The sequence below is a fragment of the Xenopus tropicalis genome, chromosome 6, assembly GCF_000004195.4.
Source record: "Xenopus tropicalis strain Nigerian chromosome 6, UCB_Xtro_10.0, whole genome shotgun sequence".
Lineage (NCBI taxonomy): Eukaryota > Metazoa > Chordata > Amphibia > Anura > Pipidae > Xenopus > Xenopus tropicalis.
The window spans coordinates 91,641,642-91,663,810 of record NC_030682.2 but is presented as its reverse complement, the minus strand read 5'-3'; the positions used below and the strand labels follow the sequence as shown (position 1 = coordinate 91,663,810).

The window sequence follows — 22,169 nt, the reverse complement described above, 5'->3', positions numbered from 1 at the left end:
TACTATTTAAAGATAATAATGTGGGAGTTACAGCTGTAGCTATTTTTCCTGCTTACATGCTAGTGCCGGTTTTCTATGTTCTTTATTAGAAGGTAGGAAGATTACTCCTGCACCTCGTCTGTCACCCAGTACCCGGAGATTTAAAGGGGGAGGATTTATTAAATTTACTTAATGCTGTGCAAGTATAGAACTGAATCTTATCTGCATGTGTCAAATTATTTGCTGTTGCAAAGCTAATTCAGCCATTCAGCTAACTGAGTTTATATCAGAAGCTAGCTGTGATCAAACTGGTCAGTGGCAACTCCAAGAGCTTAGTTAACAGTCCACACATAGAAGGATGGAAAACTTAACTGGTCATATAAATGGCCAAAATGGGTTTATGTAATAAAACTAAATGAGGTACCAGAATTTGATTTTCCTGCCCAACAGTGTTAGCAGTCTTGTACTGTCCTCCAACTGCCCATGGGCTTACTATATCACGTGCACTATATCAATGTGCTTATATCACAGCTTTAATTTATAAGGAAACAGATCGTAAGCAATAGGTTTAAATGTAAACCCAACCATGTCCATATAACCTGATGGGAAAATATTGTATTTACTGTAATATATCTGTCATTGAACAATAAGCTATTTCTAATGCAAATTTAGATGACACCCATGCATCTTTACCTTATAACATGTCCAGTATATCACCCCCTCTGGGATTTTTACAGCAGTACACAATGGCACATTTCAATGGGCCTCTGGGATGTGGGTTATTAACTCCTGTATATCGAACTGCCATTAGTTATAAATGAGTTTAGATGTTCTTGCATTTATAGAGGGGGGCTAATTTATCATGTTGTGTACAACTGAAATCCTGCAGACTAAAAAACCGTATATTAAACAAAAACTATCCCTGAGGAATTCTGGAGGAGAATGTTATTTAGATAATCATTCATCAAAAGGTCATTGAAGGCTTAAAATGATGCAGAGTGTGGAGCCACAGAAACCATTATGGTCCCTTGTACTAGGCCCATATTTATTACTCACATCCGTTTAAATGTATATTTTTTAAGCCTTGCAGAAAAATAGCAAATATTGCCACAAAATGTTAGGTAATTTCTATTACAGGTGATTTTTTTACAGTGTTCATTTCCTAAATATACACACACGTACACACATTTAGATACATACATGTATGCATAAAGAAAATGAATGACTTTTAAACCTTCTTTTCAAAATATCTTAATCTTTTATCTGCAAAGCAAAGACCCACACTGCTACAATCAATCTTAATGGGGGACCTGTCACCATAAGAAATAATTTCAAATGTTTTTCTATTCTGTTAGTCAAGCAATGTAAACCCCTTTGGAAACCCTCAGGTCACAAACATTCCAGATAATGAATCCTATAGCTGTATTAAGGAAAATAATTCTATACGGTAGCATAATTCACACTGAAAGCATTACAAATGGCACACATTTCTCCAATTCTAATTCAACTGTATTGCTTTAAAATGTTTCAGCTTTCTTTAGAGAAGCTGATGCTAATGTACAGATCCTTCTTAACCAGCACACCCATCTATTCCCACATTCTTTCATCTGTATTCCCTTTTAAGTATATAATAACAATGATGACACCAACTTTGTTGTTGGTAGAATACTAAACAAGTGACAGAACACGGTCACAACTTTTTTTAATGAATGTGTTAAAGAGAGAAAATATAGTTACAAGGACACAGAACACCAAAAAAACTAATGAATTGTAAGTGAAGGACCAAAAGGAGAGTCATGTACTATATATTTCTTTACTGTACACGTAAAAATATTATCTTGGCTGTAAAAGATGTGGCCTTTATTTCAGCATACTCTTTACCAACCTGCTGCTGTCTTCTCTGTTGGTCTATTGTGTACAACAGAACTTAAGATACAGGTACAGTATTGGACCTCTTATCCGGAAACCCATTATCCAGAAAGTTCCGAATTACAGAAAGGCCATCTCCCATAGACTACATTGTAATCAAATAATTGACATTTTTAAAAACGCTTTTCTCTGTAATAATTAAACTGTACCCTGTACTTGATCCCAACTAAGATATAATTAATCCTTACTGGAGGCAAAACAATCCTATTGGTTTAATTACTGTTTAAATATTTTTTTTAGTAGACTTAAGGTAGGAGATCCGAATTACAGAAAGAACCCTTATCCGGAAAACCACAGGTCCAGAGCATTCTGGTTAACAGGTCCCATACCTGTACTACATATTTATGAAGTGCCTCCAAAATCCCTATCAAAAAAATTACCAGAAAAAGGGGCAGAGGGCAGATTAAATGCTCCATTTATTTAACACCACTACTATATGGGTCAGATTAATAAAGGTGTGTAAAATATTTTATGCTCAAAAAAGAGTGTCAAAACTGTTGTAGAATAAATGGTGCATTTATAAAGCTGCATTGTTATTTGTACAAGTACAGGTATCGGACCCCTTATCCGGAAACCCGTTATCCAGAAAGCTCCGAATTACGGAAAGCCCGTCTCCCATAGGCTCCATTATAAGCAAATAATTCAGAATTTTAAAACTGATTTCCTTTTTTTATGTAGAAATAAAACAGAACCTTGTAATTGATCCCAACTAAGATATAAATAATCCTTATTGGATGCAAAACAATCCTATTGGGTTTAATTAATGTTTTATTAATTTTTTAGTAGACTTAAGGTATGGAGATCCAAATTACGGAAAGACCCCTTATCCGGAATACCCTTGGTCCCGAGCATTCTGGATAATGGGTCCTATACCTGTACTGGTAAATGCATTTCATTTGGTTAAAATAAACACTACAAAGAATGTATTGCACTAAATAAAGGTGTGTAATTTCCTTACAATGTGCCAGGGGAAGTCACAATTCAGAGAGGTGTTGAGGAGTTCAGTGCTGGCTACTAAGAACATTTTCCTTCCCACAATTTTCATTTTTATTTAAATAGTCCTATTTGACTTTTTATAGCATATCTGTAAAAGGAAAAATAAAGCTGCTTTACAGAATAATGATTTTTTTTTTTAAATGATTTTAATTAATGAACTTAAATTCCCCACTTAATAACACATGTGATGATTGTACTGTAAGACTTTTGTCCCTGTCAGTTTTAATGCCAGCCTGTCCAGTCTGTCAAGCAGGGCTCTTAGTATCAGGCAAAAAACACATGTTCTTGTAATAATGCAAATTACAGAATTGCGATCCATTTTCTGACATTGAGGACAAATCCATGCATATTCATAATGAGATGGAATGCCTATTGATACAATATCTGACACCATTTCTTCCCTCGTACCAGCCTAGACTTGCACCCATGGTCAAAATTAGCATCTTCCTAAATAAACACTCATTTTCAGAGATAAAATGCCTCCATTAAAAGCATAAGAACATTTGGAAGTCATAACATCTGGTAGAGCTTAAGAGCGCAGTTGTGTTCCTCGCTATCTTTAGAAAACGATTATTCTATTTTTAAGTAATGAGGCTTGAATTATTATCCAAATATTTCTATAGACAAGATGCTAATATGGTGCATATTAATGATAGAAATTGTTGCTGTCAAACCATTGACACAACGGGTTAAGCAAACATGGCAGCATTAGGACCAAAAATAAACCTGCAGATTAGAAAGTACTTTCCATAGGCCAATATATTACAGAGTGACCAACATATGCCAGGGGCTATATTAGGTAGCTAGTGGTACTCCTTGGCAGTTTTTCTGAAGAATGGACTAGTAAATTTTAGTTCCTAATTTCTTTATTTCTAGTGGATTTCAAAGCATTGGGCTAATAACCATGAGAACAAGGTATCAACAATATGCTCATATGATTTAGGCCAGCAGCTTTCAGGGGAAGTCACAATGGCTTGAAACTTACAAGCACATATACAGGCAAGAAAAGAATCATGCCATACAAGTAGTTACTTCTAGTTAACGCCAATATGTAGTATTAAATACTTATGGCAGGAAAACAACCCTGGTACATATGATCATCAACACACCTTTTACCTTAAAGAAGAATTAAAGGTTTCAGCATCTCTATAGTAGCAATGATACAGGACAGTTGTCACAGGAGCTCCCCATCTTGGATTCTGTAGGAACTGTCTGGGACAGTGCACATGCTCAGTGCGCTCTTGAATGAGGTTGGCCTGTCATAAAAGCTTATGTTACAGGTCTGATTATTAAATGCTGATGCTAATTGCACTGGTTTCTGAGCTGCCATGTAATGTGAATCTGAATTAATTACTAATCAGCCTTATCTTGTAACATTTATATTCTATATATACAGTATATTGTGAGTCAGTCCCTAAGCTCAGTAAGTGACAGCAGCACAGAGCATGTGCAGTGAATCAGCAGAAAAGAAGATGGGGAGCTACTGGGGCATCTTTGGAGGCACAGATCTTCCCTGCTAAAAGGTTCTGGTTGCCTTGGGCTGGTACAGAGGCTAAAAACATAATCTACAACATTTCTAGCCTATTTCTTTAGTTAAGCTTTAGTTCTCCTTTAATGTACTTTAATAATTTTGCATTTTTGCCATCTTTCTATTCCCCATAGCCAAAAAACACGGCACAGTCTTGAGAGATCTTAGAGAGATCTTGGTAAAGTTCATTTGGTAGATTTCTACAAACTTTTTTAGAACTGTTCCATATTATCTTCATTTACCCTGTTAACACACTATGAGACCTTTGATATAAGGCAGTTCTCAGTGACATGTCTTTTAGAAAAATAAAGTAAGGAACACTGCCAATACCATGCATCATCTTTCTGTCCTAATTTTTTTTCTCAAAATCAGAATTGTGCTACTCCTACATCACTCTATAAAAGTCATTAGTTTATATGACTTAAGATTTTGAACTTTATGGCATGACACAGCTCAATATGACATTTAGTTAATGTTATAAAAGGTCTAAACTATCCTACCTGTCTCATTAAAATGACCTTCTTTGGGCAAGACTAGATGATGGTTATACCAGTGTTAATTCTCTAGGCTGATGGCACACATAGCACTTTTGAGACAGCTAAAGTGTTTGAAACAAGCCCCTATGCCTCCCACTGACTTAATCCCATAACTGCCAGTAATGAAGAATCTATGTCACTTCTTTGAGCATCTTTATTGTGCAAGCCAACATATAGAACTGTAAAGTAATATCTTTTCCATGTGATGAACATCTGTTAAACCTGCTGAGAGATGACTCACCAAAGTCACTTAGGGCTAATGCAACACATACTGGGTAAAATTTCTTCTGTTATAATAAACATTTTGGAAATTATCAAATACAATCATTAAATGACCTTATTAGAAAATAAAGTAGAAACTTATGCTTTCTTTACTATCCCCTTTAGCTTTACCGTCCTCTAACAGGAATGGCCACATGGCACCTAAATACATGTAAAGCTAAATGCATTAAAACTTACATGCCAGAAATATTGCTTTAGGGGGGCAGTAGCTTGGGTACTAAAATGGCTAAAGTTTTTATTCCAGCTGGTTTATCCTTACCATAGACCCATTGCAGTACCATTATTTGTGCATTTTTGCTGGAGATGCACACCACTGCAGCACACTGGGCTTGGGGACAGAGCACTCTATTTATATGGTGGGTACTACCTGTGCAGATTTAAGCATCTTATTCAGTACAAATCTATTAAAGTAGCTAACATAAACAAAGGGCCCCTGAACTGATAACATGTTGCTATCAATTATAGGAATCATGTAAAAATCATGCCCCCAAGCCCAGTATGCTGCAGTGGCGTGACCCTCTAGCAAATAGAAAAAAACAAGGGACTACAATGGACCTATGGTAGTATCAATGGCATACCACTGCTTTCAACATTATTCAGTTGCATATTAAATATCCACAAAAAGAACATGTTTATTTCCAGATGATAATCTTCACTGTTATCGTAACTCTGGTAAATGCAATATACAATGTTGCTTTAAAAAGCTGAAAATAGTATAAATACTCAACATGCAAATTAACACCACTAACATACTGTTTGCTCTATAATTATCTTTATTTTGGGGCTATTGTTCCCGCATGTTATCCAAATGCACAATCATAGCAAATGGCGTAACATTCAAACCTATTTGTCTTCTTTTAATAATAAACAAAAGAACCGCTGCCCATAGGTAAATAACTTCCCTGGAACATTCTTTCTTGTTTTAATTGCATGTATATTATAACTTTTTTTTCATTTTAGATCTTGGCAGTTTATAATCAGACAGATGTGATATTAGTGCTTTTGGTTTAATTTTTGGAGTTACTGCCAAAGCGATTTACAAATCAGGAAAGGATGGTACATTTCAGACAATGCTTGGTGCAAATATTAAACCTGTGGTTCGTACTTCTGTTTTAGTGCAGATAAGAAAAAGTAGTGATCAGGCACCCATTTTTGCCACATATATAAAAACCAATATCTATATGTAATTTATGGTTGGCCAAACGTATTAAAACATACCTCAACACCATGCCACTTCATGAAATAGCAATACAGAAAATAAATCGGGCTTTCACATTAAAATGAATATTGCTACTGGTCTTCATTTGTTTAATTGTTTAGATTTTTCTTGTCACTCTCTAGTATGAAATTTCAGCAGCTATCTGGTTGGTAGGATCCAATGTACCATAGCAACCAGTCAGGGGTCTTGAATAACATACTGGAAAATAAAAAAGAGAACCCTTGAAGAAAAAGATAAGTAATACATAGTAACAGCAGCACAGCTGTAGCCTTAGTAGCAGAGATTTGTTTGGTTGCTGGGGTCAGTGACCCCCATCTGAAAGCTAGATAGAGAAAAAAGAATGCAAAAAATAAGATAAAGGTGAACTACCACTTTAAGCATATTTATTAAGTACAAAATAAATACGAAACACCTATTCCTTACAGAATCCTAGAGGAAGCAGAAATTAGGCATTGGGCCTAAAAGAGGTTTCTCAAAGAGTTCAAAAGGAGTTAAGCTCAGCTTTTTCTTATATGTACGTATGTACTTAAGTCTGAAAATGAGTAATTGGTGTAAACTACATTCCAAGCTGGGAATATCTGACCAGCAAAACTGACATCTATAGTAGGGAAGTGATTTGAAAGGATACTAAAATTGTCCCTAGGCAGAAATGAATCAATAGAATGGGCTTATTTATTTTTATGTTGTCATGATTGCAACATTTAACAAGAAAAAAAGCAGTCTTATGGAGAATTTCAATTCCTTTATTTGGAGCTTAGGAAGAACACAAAAAAAGAGAGTGAAGAACAGATCAAGAATAAAGTAGAAAAAGGAGGGGAGGTCATGACTAAATCAAGCTTTTAGACTGGTCAGATTCTTTGCAAATAAATCATGGCAGACTGACCTTGACATATTTTATCTGCTGCTCGAGGGAATTGGCTGACATTTCTTCAAACCAAGTCAGCAAGGTTTCATGTACAGTAGTGCATGTCAACGTAATGAAATATATGAAGGAAGAAAGAATTTGGACAGGTTAAAAGCAGTTCATACCAGTTATTTAGGATTTCTGTTCAGGAGGACATTACTGCATAAAATTCAGAAATATGGCCTGGTAAGCAAATATGCACAGAGACAGCAGTAAACTGCTGTTTAAAGTGAGCATTTTGGGCCAATTGTGCCTGATTGCATTACTGGACCCTGAACATTTATTGTTAATATATTATTAAAATGTCTAATATTTGACAAGGAGATATACAGAGGTGTCCAAATTCAGTAGCATCAATCAAAGTGTTACCATGTTTGTCTACAAATACTGAACCATTGTACCTTTAGAGAGACACACACCTTTCCAGAAGCCAAAATTTGGACTGGGCTAGCAACTGGAAGAGTCATATGAACTCTCTGAGAGTACAAACACACTACAATGACCACATGTAAATATATGCCAGCACTTGAATATCCCAGTTCTATGCATAATATGGAAGGAAGATTTATAACTGGGACTATGGAGTTCGAGTCGTTGAGTCAGAAGCAATTTTGGGTACCTGAAGCCAAAGATAGTGTTATCATAAACTGAGGAGCCGGAGTCAACGGATTTATGTACAGACCTGACAGGGCTGTGGAGTCAGATTTGTGGAGTAGGATGTGATTTTGGGTGCCTGGAGTCGGAGGTGCCAAAAACTGAGGAGTCATAGTCGAAGAATTTATATACTGACTCTACAGCCCCGAGGATAACTAAAGCCCAACCAAGAATTAGTCTGAATATGTAACACATTTTGTTTTCAGCCTCTGTACCAACTCAAGGCTACTACAGCCTTTGTTGCCAACGAAAACCTGAGCGTCTTCTTTTCTGCTGATTCCCAGAACATGCTCTTGGCTGTAGACAGTTAACTAAGCTTAGGGACACATTTTAACAGTGCCTTAATAGTAACTGTATTATATATTTATACTGTTCTTGGCCTAAATGTAACAACAATTAAACTTACTAAATATATATGGAGTGTTATAAAAGATGGCATCCACATTTTCTTTGGCTGTGCACAGACATCAAACCGTAAAATACAGTCTGCCTTGTATACATAGCAACTCACAACTTTGTGATTAGTATTTGAATAACACTGGGAGACAGCAGAACAATTCTTAATACAGAGTTGAAACTAATGTAGCAAAGGACAGAAAGTTCCCCAAAGAAGATATATAGCCATATAAAAATTGTAAAAATGTAGGGACCTAGCCCAAAAGACTCAAAGCTGTAATGCCTGCCAAAAGTTCTAGATTTTATATAGAAAGAACATAGAGAGTACTGTAAAATAAACAGCAATGCCATACAGATAACTAAATGCTATCTTGTGATTGGTTGCAGTTTAATAGCGCTTGGACAAATGTTGTACCTTATTATATTAAATTGGCCAAAATAGTTCAAAAGCCTCCCTTCGCACATTTAGACCAAAATAACAACAAAAAAACCCATCACCTGTAATACCAGCATCTACTGCATAAACCAATAAAACATATAGACCAAATTACAAAATGGAGAATGATTTAAAAGCCCCAAACAAAATCATAACAATTTCAAACAGTACAAAGAGTCCCGAGAAGACCAAAGTATTCCTGGGCTACCGCGATGCCTAGATTTATTCTGCATAGCATTCTTTGTACTCAGATGAGATTTATGAGGTGGAACCTTTATGGTATTATTGCATTAAGTTAAAAAAAACAGATGGATATGCAATTAGCATGATATAAACTGCCTCATTAAACCTTTCTTTCCTAGCGCATAAGAAATATTTACATGCCCTATTCCCAAATGTTCACTAAAACAGCATGAAGCTTTTGGCAAAGGGCTTTCATCTAATCAAAAAAATCTTTTTTCCATCAGTTTTTGCAGTGCATGACTCCCTACTCACAGTTTCTTAACACAATTTTGAATGGGTTGGTAAATTATCTAATCATAGAGGTCATTTACAACCCCTGATGGTGCAAGCACTACTGCCCCATGGGGTTGTAGTAGTGCCAGGAGGGCTCGGAAGCGGGCTGTGTCTCCTGCCACTCCTACCTTGCGTCTCATAATGATGTGCAAGTTAGGGAAGGGTAGAGGGCGGGAGGATACCGATGTGCAACTGAAACACTGAATGTGAGCGGGAGCCGACTGCCCAACATCACTCTCACACTGCCCAACCTGTTGTTGTGGATAATTTTGAATGTGGCACTTTAAGAGGTAAATTCTATTCTTTACATTTATTAAAAGCAGCAACATACGCCTATGTACAATGTGACCCAAGTACCTATAACTTGTGGTCTACCTAATTTACATTTAACCTACATTTAAAAAAACAAAAATTGCAATTGCTCCTCCATCTTGGACTCCTATATAGAGATCTCTCGTGGTTGTCTTATCCTCTTTTAATTCTGTATCAGACCCATTACAACAAAGACAAGGAGCAGTAACCTATAGCAACGAATCTGTGGGTAGCATTTACTAGTCACCTGTTTAAAAGCATCTTATTACTTGCTATGGTTTACTGCTCATGGGCACACATAGGGGCACATTCATTAAAGTACGAATCCGAATCACGAAATCCGATCATTTCTGATGATTGCAAAAGTCATAAAAATTCCAATCGTTTGAATATGAAGATTTCGTACTTACGATCCGAAAGTTCAGAAATTTTCATATTGAAACAATCGTTTACGACTGGTGATCCGAAAATCACAAAATTATCGTATCGGAACGATCATAAACGGCGGGAAAACATTTGACTTTGAACCTTCAGTGCATGGTTTTGGAAGCCTCCCTTAGGACTCAATGGCACTCTGCAGCTCCAACCTGGGCCAAGGAAAGTCACGATACTGAAGTTTAAATTAATCCAAAACTTTTGGACGATTTTGTTGCGCAAATTGTCACAAAGTATGAAAAAGTTGCGCAAATTAATGAAAAAATATATACTTTTAGGTCTGAGAATAAGTGAGCTCTGAGAATATGGGATAGTTTGGGAGTAACTCGTTGTGAAACATCGATTTGGGAAAAAGAATCCCCCTCTCATGGTGCCGAAAACCACTCTTTTTTAAGCTTTATAACTGAATGCTTGTGAATACAGTCGCCCTTGAGAAAAAAAAGAGACTGCAGATGTACAACAGAAACACCAAAGTGTCCTTTAGAGTCATATTTAGAAATGGCAGTTCTCTGGGGACATTTAGAGCTTGGTTGTATCTGACAAATTACAGAAAATGTTCTCTTTCATTCCTCATTCTATCTGCACACAAACAAAATATTCTTTTGATCATATTCCTTAAAGGAACAGTAACATGATAAAACCTGAAAAGGTTCAAAACTGTGTGTTTTCTTCACCCTAGAAATCACTTTATGCAAACCTAATTTGGCCATACACTTAAGGTGGCCATACACGGGCCGACTATAGCTGCCGATATCAGTCCCTTGGACCGATTCGGCAGCTAATCGGCCCGTGTATGGGGAGAGCAGAGCGGCCTGGCCGACCGATATCTGGCCTGAAATTGGCCAGATCTCGATCGGCCAGGTTAGAAAATCTGGTCGGATCGGGGACCGCATCGGCTCGTTAATGCGGTCCCCGATCCGACTGCCCCATTGCCGCCCACATAATCCGATCGTCTGGCCCCAGGGCCAAACGATCGGATTATTATTTTTTTTACCTAAATGGTCCCCGATATCGCCCACCCGTAGGTGGGGATATCGGGGGAAGATCCGCTCGCTTGGCGACATCGCCAAGCGAGCGGATCTGCTCGTGTATGGCCACCTTTACATAGCAGATAAACATAGGCTTATACAATGGTTTTAGTTCACACATCAAAAACTCACTTTAAGGCAGTGTTCCCCAACCAGTGGCTTGTGAGCAACATGTTGCTCCCCAACTCCTTGGATGTTGCTCCCAGTGGCCTCAAAGCAGGTACTTATTTTTGAATTTCTCCTAAGGAGGCAAGTTTGGTTGCATAAAAACCAAGTATAATGCCAAACAGAGCCTTCTGAAGGTTGCCAGTCCACATAGGGGCTATTAAGTAGTCAATTATAGCTCTTATTGGCACCCCCAGTGAACTTTTTCATAGTTGTGTTGCTCCCCAACAATTTTTTTCATTTAAATTTGGCTCACAGGAATAAAAGCCCCTGCTTTAAGGTGTTACTTGTCTGGTTTCATTACAGATAATGAAAGGGGGCTTAAAGAAAACAATGCAGTAATGACAGGGACTTGACTTTGGCCCATGAGACAACTTCCAGTGGATTTATATGGTCTTCAGCTTGCACTTGCCTTGACTTCTCTATAACACATGGCTTGCACATATCAGTATAGCAGATAATCACAAGCTGGCGAAAGCTGGACAGCACAGGTACAGCAAAATCATGTCACACAACACATCCAATACTGAACAAAATGGAATAAGAAGTGAGTATAGCCAGCTCAAGTAACATCTACATACAGTGATGGAGCTAAGCTCAATGACTGGGTCTGCAGAAAGAGTATGAGATTCATAGCAAAATATAGTTTTGTGGGGCTTTCCTATAATTCAGCATTATGTGCAAAGCAAGCCAAGTTTGTATTGTTGGAGAATCACTAATCAACTGCCAAAGGTGCCCAAAGGCAGTACATGATAACCCAACAGAATACTTCATATTTAAACTGAATACAGCATTTCCCCATTTCTTGAAAGCTAATTTTGTATATAAGTGCACTTAGTTGTGATACTTGTGTTTTATCACCACAATAGCTGTAATATTATGTTGACCTAAAACCTAAAAATGCATCTGAAATGACAACTGATTCCCCGTACAGGCTATACTACAGTACATTAAGAAGATTGTCAAGAAACAATCTGAAATATACGGGACAGAAATCATGTCACATTTGGATTTCAGAAGCAAAGAAATCATAAATATGAAGTTGTCCAGGACATTTGTCCAGGACATAGAAAATAGCACATATCCAGAATTACATTTTGCAAATAATATAGTGGAATGTTAACCCACATGGCACTACAATTGCAGTTTACCTTTTATTCCCAGCATACTAGGAATACTAATAAACTAGAACAACTAAAGAGCCACAGATTGATCTAGCTTCATTCTTATAAACAACAAATCAGAGGAAGGATGCCCTTCATGATAAATTATGTTTTAGAGGACAGTCTATAAATGTAAAACCCTTTGAGCCAATATGAAAAAACCCAGTACATTTAGGGGTAAATGTCCATATTCTCTTAAGTAATTTATTTTGCAATGTACAGCCATATGTGCAAATAATACCTTACGTTTCTGTACTGACAGTAGAGCGGCTCCAAGTTATATTTAATTGGTGCAGCTGGATCATTGCTTAAGAACTGGATATTTTACAGAATCTCTGAGGGTCATATTTTCCACTGTATGTACAATATCTTGGAAGCTTTACTTTGTGGTTATGGATGCGGTTCAGCTATATGGACCCAGATGAATTTTTATATAAACATACCTGCAGATGTCTGCTTGAACTTTTCACTTTTCTTTTTCCTCCACTTCCAAGGCTTGAACAATCTTCCTAAAGTGGCAAATTTACTCCTCCGTCTGATTGGTGGAGTGTGGGTCCCTGGGACTAGAGACTCGGAACGCATAGCGGCCAGCCTTTCCACCTCTTCAGCTGTGGATAGAAACAAAAGCACTGTAAGTGAGGGCTTCCCAGGTAACTCCCTGTTTATTGGCAGCAGAAAGAAAGGATACAGGGCTTTAATTTCAAAAGCCTTTCCAAGGAACAATAAATATCATTCCAAATAAAATCACCAACCAGCTAGTTGTTTTGCCTTTGGGATACAAAACCTAATTTCCTCTTGAGAATTCCAACTCTCCACTTTAATTTAGTTTGGTATGTCATACTTCATAATACAAGGGGGAGTAAAAAAGTGCTGACTGCTTTAAGGAGGGAAGAGCAAAGGAATGCAGAGAAATACAGAGAAAGTCAGAGTATGTGCACTACCTAAACATCTGAGAGCAGAGATGCTACCGAGTCATTAGTAAAGGGATTAATTAAAGCAAAACAAGGGCCAACCCATAAAACAAAGTATAATGTAGGTATACAAATTCATTAACTGTGCAACAGTCCCACAAATATAAGGTTAGTGCCTGATATCGATAGTGACTGCATTTATGCCTATAATTTATAAATACCCAACAAGCTTAAGTCTGGATGTATTCCTAATCATCCCATTTCCCTTCATTGTGCTATTTTCTATTAATTATTTTCAAGGCCAAGAATCTTCATATTCAGATGTTTGTAAGGGGACATGACCTATTCACTGTAAGCTCACATCAGAGCACACTGAGAGTCCTTACATACAGAATGCAGAATGTATTTGGAGAAGACACAGTTTGGTCATTCATTAGGTATTTGGTCATTTATGGGGGACCCTAAATCAATGTAATTGATTAAGTCAGTGCATTCCCAGTGCAAATTGCCCCATTACAATCTGTACCGAACAAAATAATGCTACTGCATCAGTACTTGGCTATGAACTCCTTCAGTTGTCTTTTGCTTATGTCACACTTCTCATTTCTCCCACAGTGAATAAACCCAGGACTTCATTACTTTGTTACTGATAGTGGCAAACCCACAACAGCTCTAAATACAAGCATTTTGTCTTAAAGACTTTTCAACACACTGTGTTAGGTGCACCTATGAGTTCACTATCTAAATTACCTGACAAAGTTACAAGCTGATCATATGGGTATAAATGAAATTCAAGCTAAATGCCCATAGAATACACATTGTAGTCCAATAACCAAAAAGGAATCAGGAAGGCTAGGTACAAGGGAGAACCTATGGCTTCACACTGAGGTACTCAAGACATGAACACTTTCTACCAGAATTAGTCTCTGTTTTTACATCAAGTGTTATAATGAACTTTAAAAATAAGCAGGATGGTAGAAACAAGTTACCTCTTTATCAGCACTGCTGGGCAATGGTGTAGGGAAAGCAGCAAGGTAGCCAGGACCAGGTAAGAGGGCACAAAACATCTAATCTGGAGGATTCCGTGTACATAAAAATAGTCATAGGGCACACCAGAGAGAACAAGGAGAATGGAACTGCAATCTCAAATAATAAACTAAAATATAACACCAGCTAACAAAATGATATCTTATAATTATAGTTTATTTTTAAACACTTTCCATACTGCTATTCAATACACCGGAGAAAAGAAAAAATAGGCAACAAACAAACAAATCAAAGCTCTGAACGGGCAGCTCATGGGAGCTTTCAATTACATGGCCTAGAATAGCACTATATCAAAATTTCCACTTAATACAGATACAGTATATAAATTTCAGTTAGCTGGTAAGTGGTATTCTGTTCAACATCACCAGTTTTTTGAGGGTGGTACAAGTAGTACAATAACAGATATTTCAGCTCAAGCCTGAAAAATTTGTACGGTCCAACAAATATTAAGTAACAGGGCTCAGTAAGGTTAGTGACTATTAGAAGTTGGTCATATCTGGCTTCTTCCCTAGGGATAAGCAGTGGAGTCAAGCCCCCACAGTGTCATTGCTGACTATGCTGCAAAGTGTCAAATGATTTTAAAACTCTGTCCAATCAACAAAATGCTGTATGTGATTCCAGGAATTGGTGGTACTCACTGTTTTGAATCTACTAAATATTGCAGGGCTTCCAATAAGCATATGATGTACAGGGCTGGCAACAGGCTGCTGATATATATCAAAACATATTATTTTAGGGGAAACTCAAAAGTGTTGCTTAGGAAATGTTCTCTCTTTTTCTCCCTGGCAAGTGGCACTGGTGACATCTGCCCTTTGTCAGCAGCGTGGGTGAAGCAACTGAGGGACAATGCAGGGCACTTTGAGAGCTTGTTTGACCACATCCTAACATCTAGTAACCCAACTACTAGGGTTGCCACCAAGCCCATATTTGACCGACCTTGTCAGCAAATCATCACCTAGGGCCAGTGCCGGTATTACAAATTTACTGGCAATATAAATGCCTGTAAATTTGTAAAGTAGGCAGCTCTACCTATAATCCCTTCCTTCCCTGACTTTTTCTGTGGCAGATCATCCCCTTTTATATAGATACCAGCCTCTGCCCTGCCCATTATCACCCCCTCCCATTTCCCTGTCCCATCAGCCCATTCCCCCGCCCCATCAGGGCAGATGTCAATTAGTCAGGTTTGATTTTCCCATTGATCAGGGACTGCATTGGTTTGTTGATGCAATCCTAACTCCAAAGGCTTGTGTTCCTGTTGTTTTAACCGATCGTCTGGCCCTAGGGCAAAACGTTCGGATTAGCTGATAAATAATAATATATCGGATTAGCCTGATATCACCCACCCATATCACAGTGTATGGCCATCTTAACTCAGGTATGTCATTCAGAAGCATAGCTGGATCTGTCACTGTTACCCAAACTCATTCACTAAAACAATAAAAAATAATAAATATTCTTTGACATTTACAAAATAATTAGTTGGACTGTATATCACTTAAACTGTAGGTATGGCTTAGTTACTAAGGCCCAATTCAATGGGCCCATTTCATGGTAAATATTTAAATACTGGAAACCAATGCAGAAAGTAGAAGCTGACCAAGTGTGTGGGTTCTGAGCACCAGACCTTCACACTGAGGATGACAACTAAGTCCCAGAATAGACCAGGAACTATAAAAACACAGTATAGCTTTACTGTAGGAACTTGTCAGTATACACAACACCTGCTCATACAAATATTTTAATCAGTAACTCAATTAACAGTCTGAAAAGGGGACCCATAAACTGAAGTCTCTGCTATCTGGCTTACTCTTATCCAAAATGCAGCCATGCAACCATGCTATTTTTCATAGTGTCCTGTTTACACAAACAATTCTTTTTGGTCTGATAGCAAGCCAGTATCTTTTACTTGATGGTAACTAACCTAACATAAATGCTTGTTAATGGCAAAACAATCCTCTTGGGTTTCCTTTCAAGTTTAAATGTTTTCTTTAAAGCTTTTACACTAGAGAAAGACCCCTAATCCAAAAACATCAGGTGAAAAGCATTCTGCGTAATACACCCCTTTACTATAATTATAAAAAAAAAAGCACAATGCATTTTGATCATTTGCATCCAAGTTGCATTCTTGCTCCACAAAAGCTACCTTGGGAGTTGGTAATTAATACCCGGTTAACAATAAGCTGCTGTATAGCAAATGAAGACTTGCAGCAGAGTGGCGTCATTACACTGGTTCACCGAGTAACTGAGCATATAAATAAAAGAAGACTGCTGGGAAACCAAACCCTGTGATCAAACTGCCAAAAGCTGCATGCCTGAAGGTATTTGTTCCAAGAGTTTGCTAAGTCTATGTTTTTGATTTAATGGGCTTTAGTTAAAAAACACTCAGTTAAATGAATGCTAAACTGAATACTCTGTTGCTAATGGATTTCAACACATTTCATAATTATTACATTTTAAACACGTGATCAACCCAGCTGGTTATTCTGAAATATACTGGTGATCAGCACTGATGTAAATCATATTATTCCAGAATATAGAATAATAAATATCCAAATAAGGATGTTAAAGGGACAATAACACAAAAAATGAAAGTGTTTTTTAAAGCAATTGGTACATAGGGGCAGATTTATCAAAAGTGAGTTTACAGTTTAATAATATAACACTTATAATACACCTCTAAACTCACATTTTTATAAATCTGCCCAATGTACTGTTGCCCTGCACTAGTAAAAGTTGTGTGTTTGCTTCAGAAACACTATATAGTTTATATAAATAAGCTGCTGTGTAGCCATGGGGGAAACCATTCAAACTGGAGAAAAGGCGCAGGGCACATAGCAGGTAGGTTCTGTAGAATACAATGGTGTTTAACAGAGCATATCTGCTATGTAACCTGTGCCATTTACAGTAGTGTTTCTGGAGCAAACACACACTTTTCCCAGTGCAGTGCAATAGTACATTTTATATTAATTACTTTGAAACACTTTATTTTTTTTATGCAACTTTTTTTTTTTGTTCCTTTACATAGAGATTTTTTTTATTATAAATTGTGAAACCATGTATAGCTTATTTTAGACAGGCCCAGAAAGGACAAATACAGCATCACATGACACCTCAGGCAGTCTGCCTAGAGAGTGCTCACGTGCAACCGGATGATTCCAAAACTGTGCACTAGGTTCCTGATTTCACACTTTCTGTGAACAGAAAAAATGCCCTACATGCCTGGATTTGTCTATTTAATGATGCTTAATAGCTCAATAGTTGTATTACACAGTTGTACATTATTCCTTTTATAGTGCCCAGTTCAGCTACATGCCTGTCAAAAAAAATTTTTTTGAGCAGTTCTTTAAAGGGGTGGTTCACCTTCACATAAATAAAGCTATTTTAGCTGATTAGGTAATTGTAATAAAATATGTAATGTATATCTTTAAGAAAATGTTTACTGTTTTAGAGAAAATTACCTCTGAAGATAATGTTTCTGTATAGGACAGGAGTCAGTGGAAGCACCAGTGGAGGGGGGAAGAATATGCATTACTACTATAATCTATCATTTTTTGGGTAGCAGTGAAAAAAAGGTGGACAACCCCTTTAAGATGATGGCACTATTAATCTGACACTTTCGGTTAGATAGTTTAGAGAGAAATGGCCAAACTGACATAATATAGAGAATAACAAACATACATTAGGAGGTTGTGGTTTGTGGTGCAATAAAACCAATATTAAGTTTACAAAATAAAACTAAAAATGTTTGTGATGGAATGATAACAATGATACATATAATGATACAATGATATATATAATGAATAATGTACCCCCTACTGTAAAATATAAACATTTTATAAGTCACTGAGGAGTTCCATGACCATATAAAAGCACAAGGCCAAAGGCCTCGTATTTTACAACAGGGGGTACATTATTTATTATAATATACAAGTTTCAGTGAGTCATATGACAGAGATTACATCATTAAGGTGATGACATCACTAAGCACCATTTATAGGGATATAATTTACAGTTTGGTCCCACAGGGAAATGACCAAACTGTATATTAATAAATATATATATATATATATATATATATATATATATATATATATATATTCCTGATGCAGGGTTCATAAACATAAAGGAGTTTTACACCTGTTTACATGTTCTGCCAGACTAAATATTCAGATTACCATAGTACCATCTCAGCCTATGACTAAATGCCCTGTGAGGCACAAAATGTGTAGCGCCACTAGAGATGTTTTACTTTTTTTGTGAACCTTGCGGATTTTGTGAATGCCAGGATGAGGGTCTGTTTCTCTACTGTGATTTCCTGTGCCCCATTTGCTCTTTTAGATTTATGCATAGTATAATCTCACCAATAATTCTCTTTCTGAACTAGCCATGTGTTACAATTCAGTTCCTTTATAACACCATTTCAATTCACCATTAATCATCAAGCCCTGCAAGTGTTATTCTGCATTGACCCCTATAAGATTCTTCAAGTCCCCTGCCCCCTCATTTCTTTGGGCCAGGAGAGGTGATTAACCCCTGCACACATTGTAGCGTAATTTTCTTATTGTCCCTAGTATAGCAGAGGGCATCGGCTGGGGAAAGTTTACAGGCTATTACTGTATCAGGGGCTACGTCTGCATGCTCTCTAGCTGGTTCCTTTCACCATAATAGGCACAATATGAATATACATTTTTGAGCTTATAATGAAGATGATGGAATTAAGTTTTATTTACACTTTTGGCTCCAAAAGAAATACTTGTCTAGGCAAAACTGTGTCAGAGAGACAGACTATTGAAAAGAATTCAGTAGCAATAAGGCTCTATTCAGTGTACTGCAGCCACCACATCTTGTGATAGATGCACCGTTGCTATTACTTCACCGCTTACTATAGTAACCAAGCACATAATGCATTTTTTTCATAAAAGTAAATGTAATTAAATCCTTTGGAAAAAAAATTAAATTCATAACAGACTCCAAATAAGACACTGTGGCTATATTTGTTTAGCTTTGTAATGATACGGAGAACATAAATTCTGGTGTCAATTAAATAAAAAAAAAAAACGAGTAAATTCAAGATTTGGCAATGATACATTCCTTTGTTTGATGCACTTGGAAATACATAGAACATCACCTGAGTTAAAGATGAGAGAAGATTGAAACTTAATTGAGTGTGTCTTTCTGGATTCTCTTCAAATGACCTTAGAGCTGTACTGAATTTCATAGATGAAAGAAAGCACATTTTTCTTTTAGCCTATACATTTCAGTTCATGATCCTCTCAGTACTGAAGTGACCCCTGGAATGTGACACACTGACAGAAAATAAACCTTAATGGTTAACTTTGTAACAGCTAGACGTATCAACAAACTAGCTAAAGAGAACATTGGTAAATATGTTAGGTGCCCTTAAAGTGACAGTAAAGTGTATGTGGCATAACATTACCCCATTCTGTAGGCAATTAATCTCTTAAACAAACTTCCCATAAACCAGACACTTTTGCCTGAACTATGCCATTTCTTCTCCAGGTTGAGAAGGGGCAAGGTTGGCACTCTGAGTCTAGTCTGAGTCAACCTGTACTAAACAACCTCTTTGAGGGGTTCTGCAAAGTATGAATACAGTGCTGCCCAACTTTCTCTCAAGGCAACTTCCGCAATTTCACTGAAATAGTGCCGCCGCATATTCCATCCCACCAGCGATTTACATTTTCGCCGGTGGGATGGCATTTCGGGGAGATTAGTCGCTCGCGAACAGGGAGATTTGTCGCGGGCGACTAATCTCCCCGTGTGCCAGAGCCCTAACAGTGGGAAGCCAGACATTTTAAGACTTAGGTACTGAAGAGGCAAACAGAATAGGGAACATTTTTAGGATCTTTTTTAATTACACTAATATTAATAAGCACATTAAAGTAGTATATTTGGGAGCAATATTTTTTGACAAAAATTAACAAAATCTGGCTGCATTATCACTGAATAAGCTGGTGCTTACCCACTGAGTTTTAATACAAGACGTTTTTCTGGAAAAAATACTGGCCATTCTTCCTTTTTTGTTGTTCTTTAGTATTAATAACATTGGAATTAAGAATAATTTTAAATTGTCAAGCCAGGTAGCAGTCCTACCAGGGAAACTGAAGATTGGCTCCCAGCTACAGACTAGTATGTAAGCGTGGACAGGGCTCCTGTACATCAAATGAATGGGATGCAGCAGTCAGGCACTTTTTCACTGGTTGTAAAAAGATGGTGGAGAATATACCTGTGTGACATATCCATAAGTGTTCCAAATTCTTCAGTAGTATAAGCACTGGATTTTTTAATGGGATCTCTTGGGACCTCTTGGGACCACTTGTATACCTATGGCTAATAAAGTGTTTTGCCACTCACATGTCTAAGTACTTGTACAAGAAACTTTTGGTTCTGGCCCTCAGCTGTTGCTGTGCAACGGCCACCAGGCAGTAAAATGATGAATAACCACTTTTTTCATTTGAGGGATACTGGGAGCATTATCTAGGGCCATATGTTGGCTATTTCTTAGGTAAACACAGGGTTACTCTTTGGTTTGTTCCCCCTGTTATTTGTTGGAATGTAGCAGATAGAATATATATAATTAGACTGGTCACTGCAGCCTTGCACTTCCCACACATTCAATGAGACTTTGCACCAGTGCTTAACAACATTTACACAAATATATATGTATGCATATAAATAATGTGTATAATGGACACATTGATGCAGAGAAATTGCCTCCACTATGCCCTAATAAACTTTCCCTATATTAAAAAACCTCTTTAAATATAGGGAAAATTTTGTGCAACATTCCCCTTTGATTAAATAAAATGGTATGTGTGCTAATTGTGATATTAATATTATTTTCCCATGTCATCCGAAAACATTTAAATTCTATCATAGGCAACATTATAAACCTTTTTTTTATCCAAGTAGTTAAAGACCCATACCGTTGCCAGCTTGCAGCTAAAACAAACATTAAGGGACGGATTTATTATGCAATGAAAAAAATGGCAATAAATTTCACCACACATCATCTGGCGTCACTGCATAAAAATGGCAACATTTGTTACACATTTTTTCTTAGAGCGACTTCCTCTGGAACTTACTTACACAAGGTCTGAAGTGGCATCTAATCTCACGTTAACATAGAATAAAATAAAACACACCTTGATTAATTTGCCCTTTGTTTTAAACAGCCTTTAGAGCTGTGGGATGGCATATGCGGAAATCGCGGAAGTTTCCTCTCAAAGCAACTTCCGGTGGGATGGCATATCGGGGAGGTTAGTCACCCGCAACAAGGGAGATTTGATGCGGGCGACTAATCTCCCCATCTACCACGGCCTTTACACTTCTATATTTTTTTTTCAGCTAATTTTGTTTACACCGCATAATCAATAGGCCCCAAGTCCATTACACTTGCACATGTTTAATGTATTTCCTTATAATCTTAATTCTATAGGGAGGCTGCAATCTTTCTTATCCCTTGATACCACTGCAGAATTTAGATAATTCCTTTTTCTCCCATTGCTCACAACTTAATTGTGGGAACTTGTTGCAATAAACTTCATGCTAATAGTCTCTTTTATTCACCAATTAGCCCAGCTGATACACTTTAGCATTTGTGACTTCCACAGCTTCTGAGTATATTTGAATCATTTTAATCTCTGCCAATTGCTTAATAGCTGCTGTTCTGCAAATCTCCATTGAATCTCACTCCAGCAGGCTGTTCTGAAGCA

At 37.2% G+C, this 22,169-nt stretch overlaps 1 protein-coding gene across 1 annotated transcript in view; it reads right to left on the bottom strand.

The window, feature by feature from the left end:
• phactr1 (phosphatase and actin regulator 1) overlaps positions 1 to 22,169 on the bottom strand; it is a gene marked incomplete in the record, with an annotated part of 155,879 nt that overhangs the window by 45,957 nt on the left and 87,753 nt on the right. The window contains 1 exon segment of the mRNA NM_001142167.1: positions 12,922 to 13,086. Coding sequence (NP_001135639.1) covers positions 12,922 to 13,086 — 165 coding nt within the window.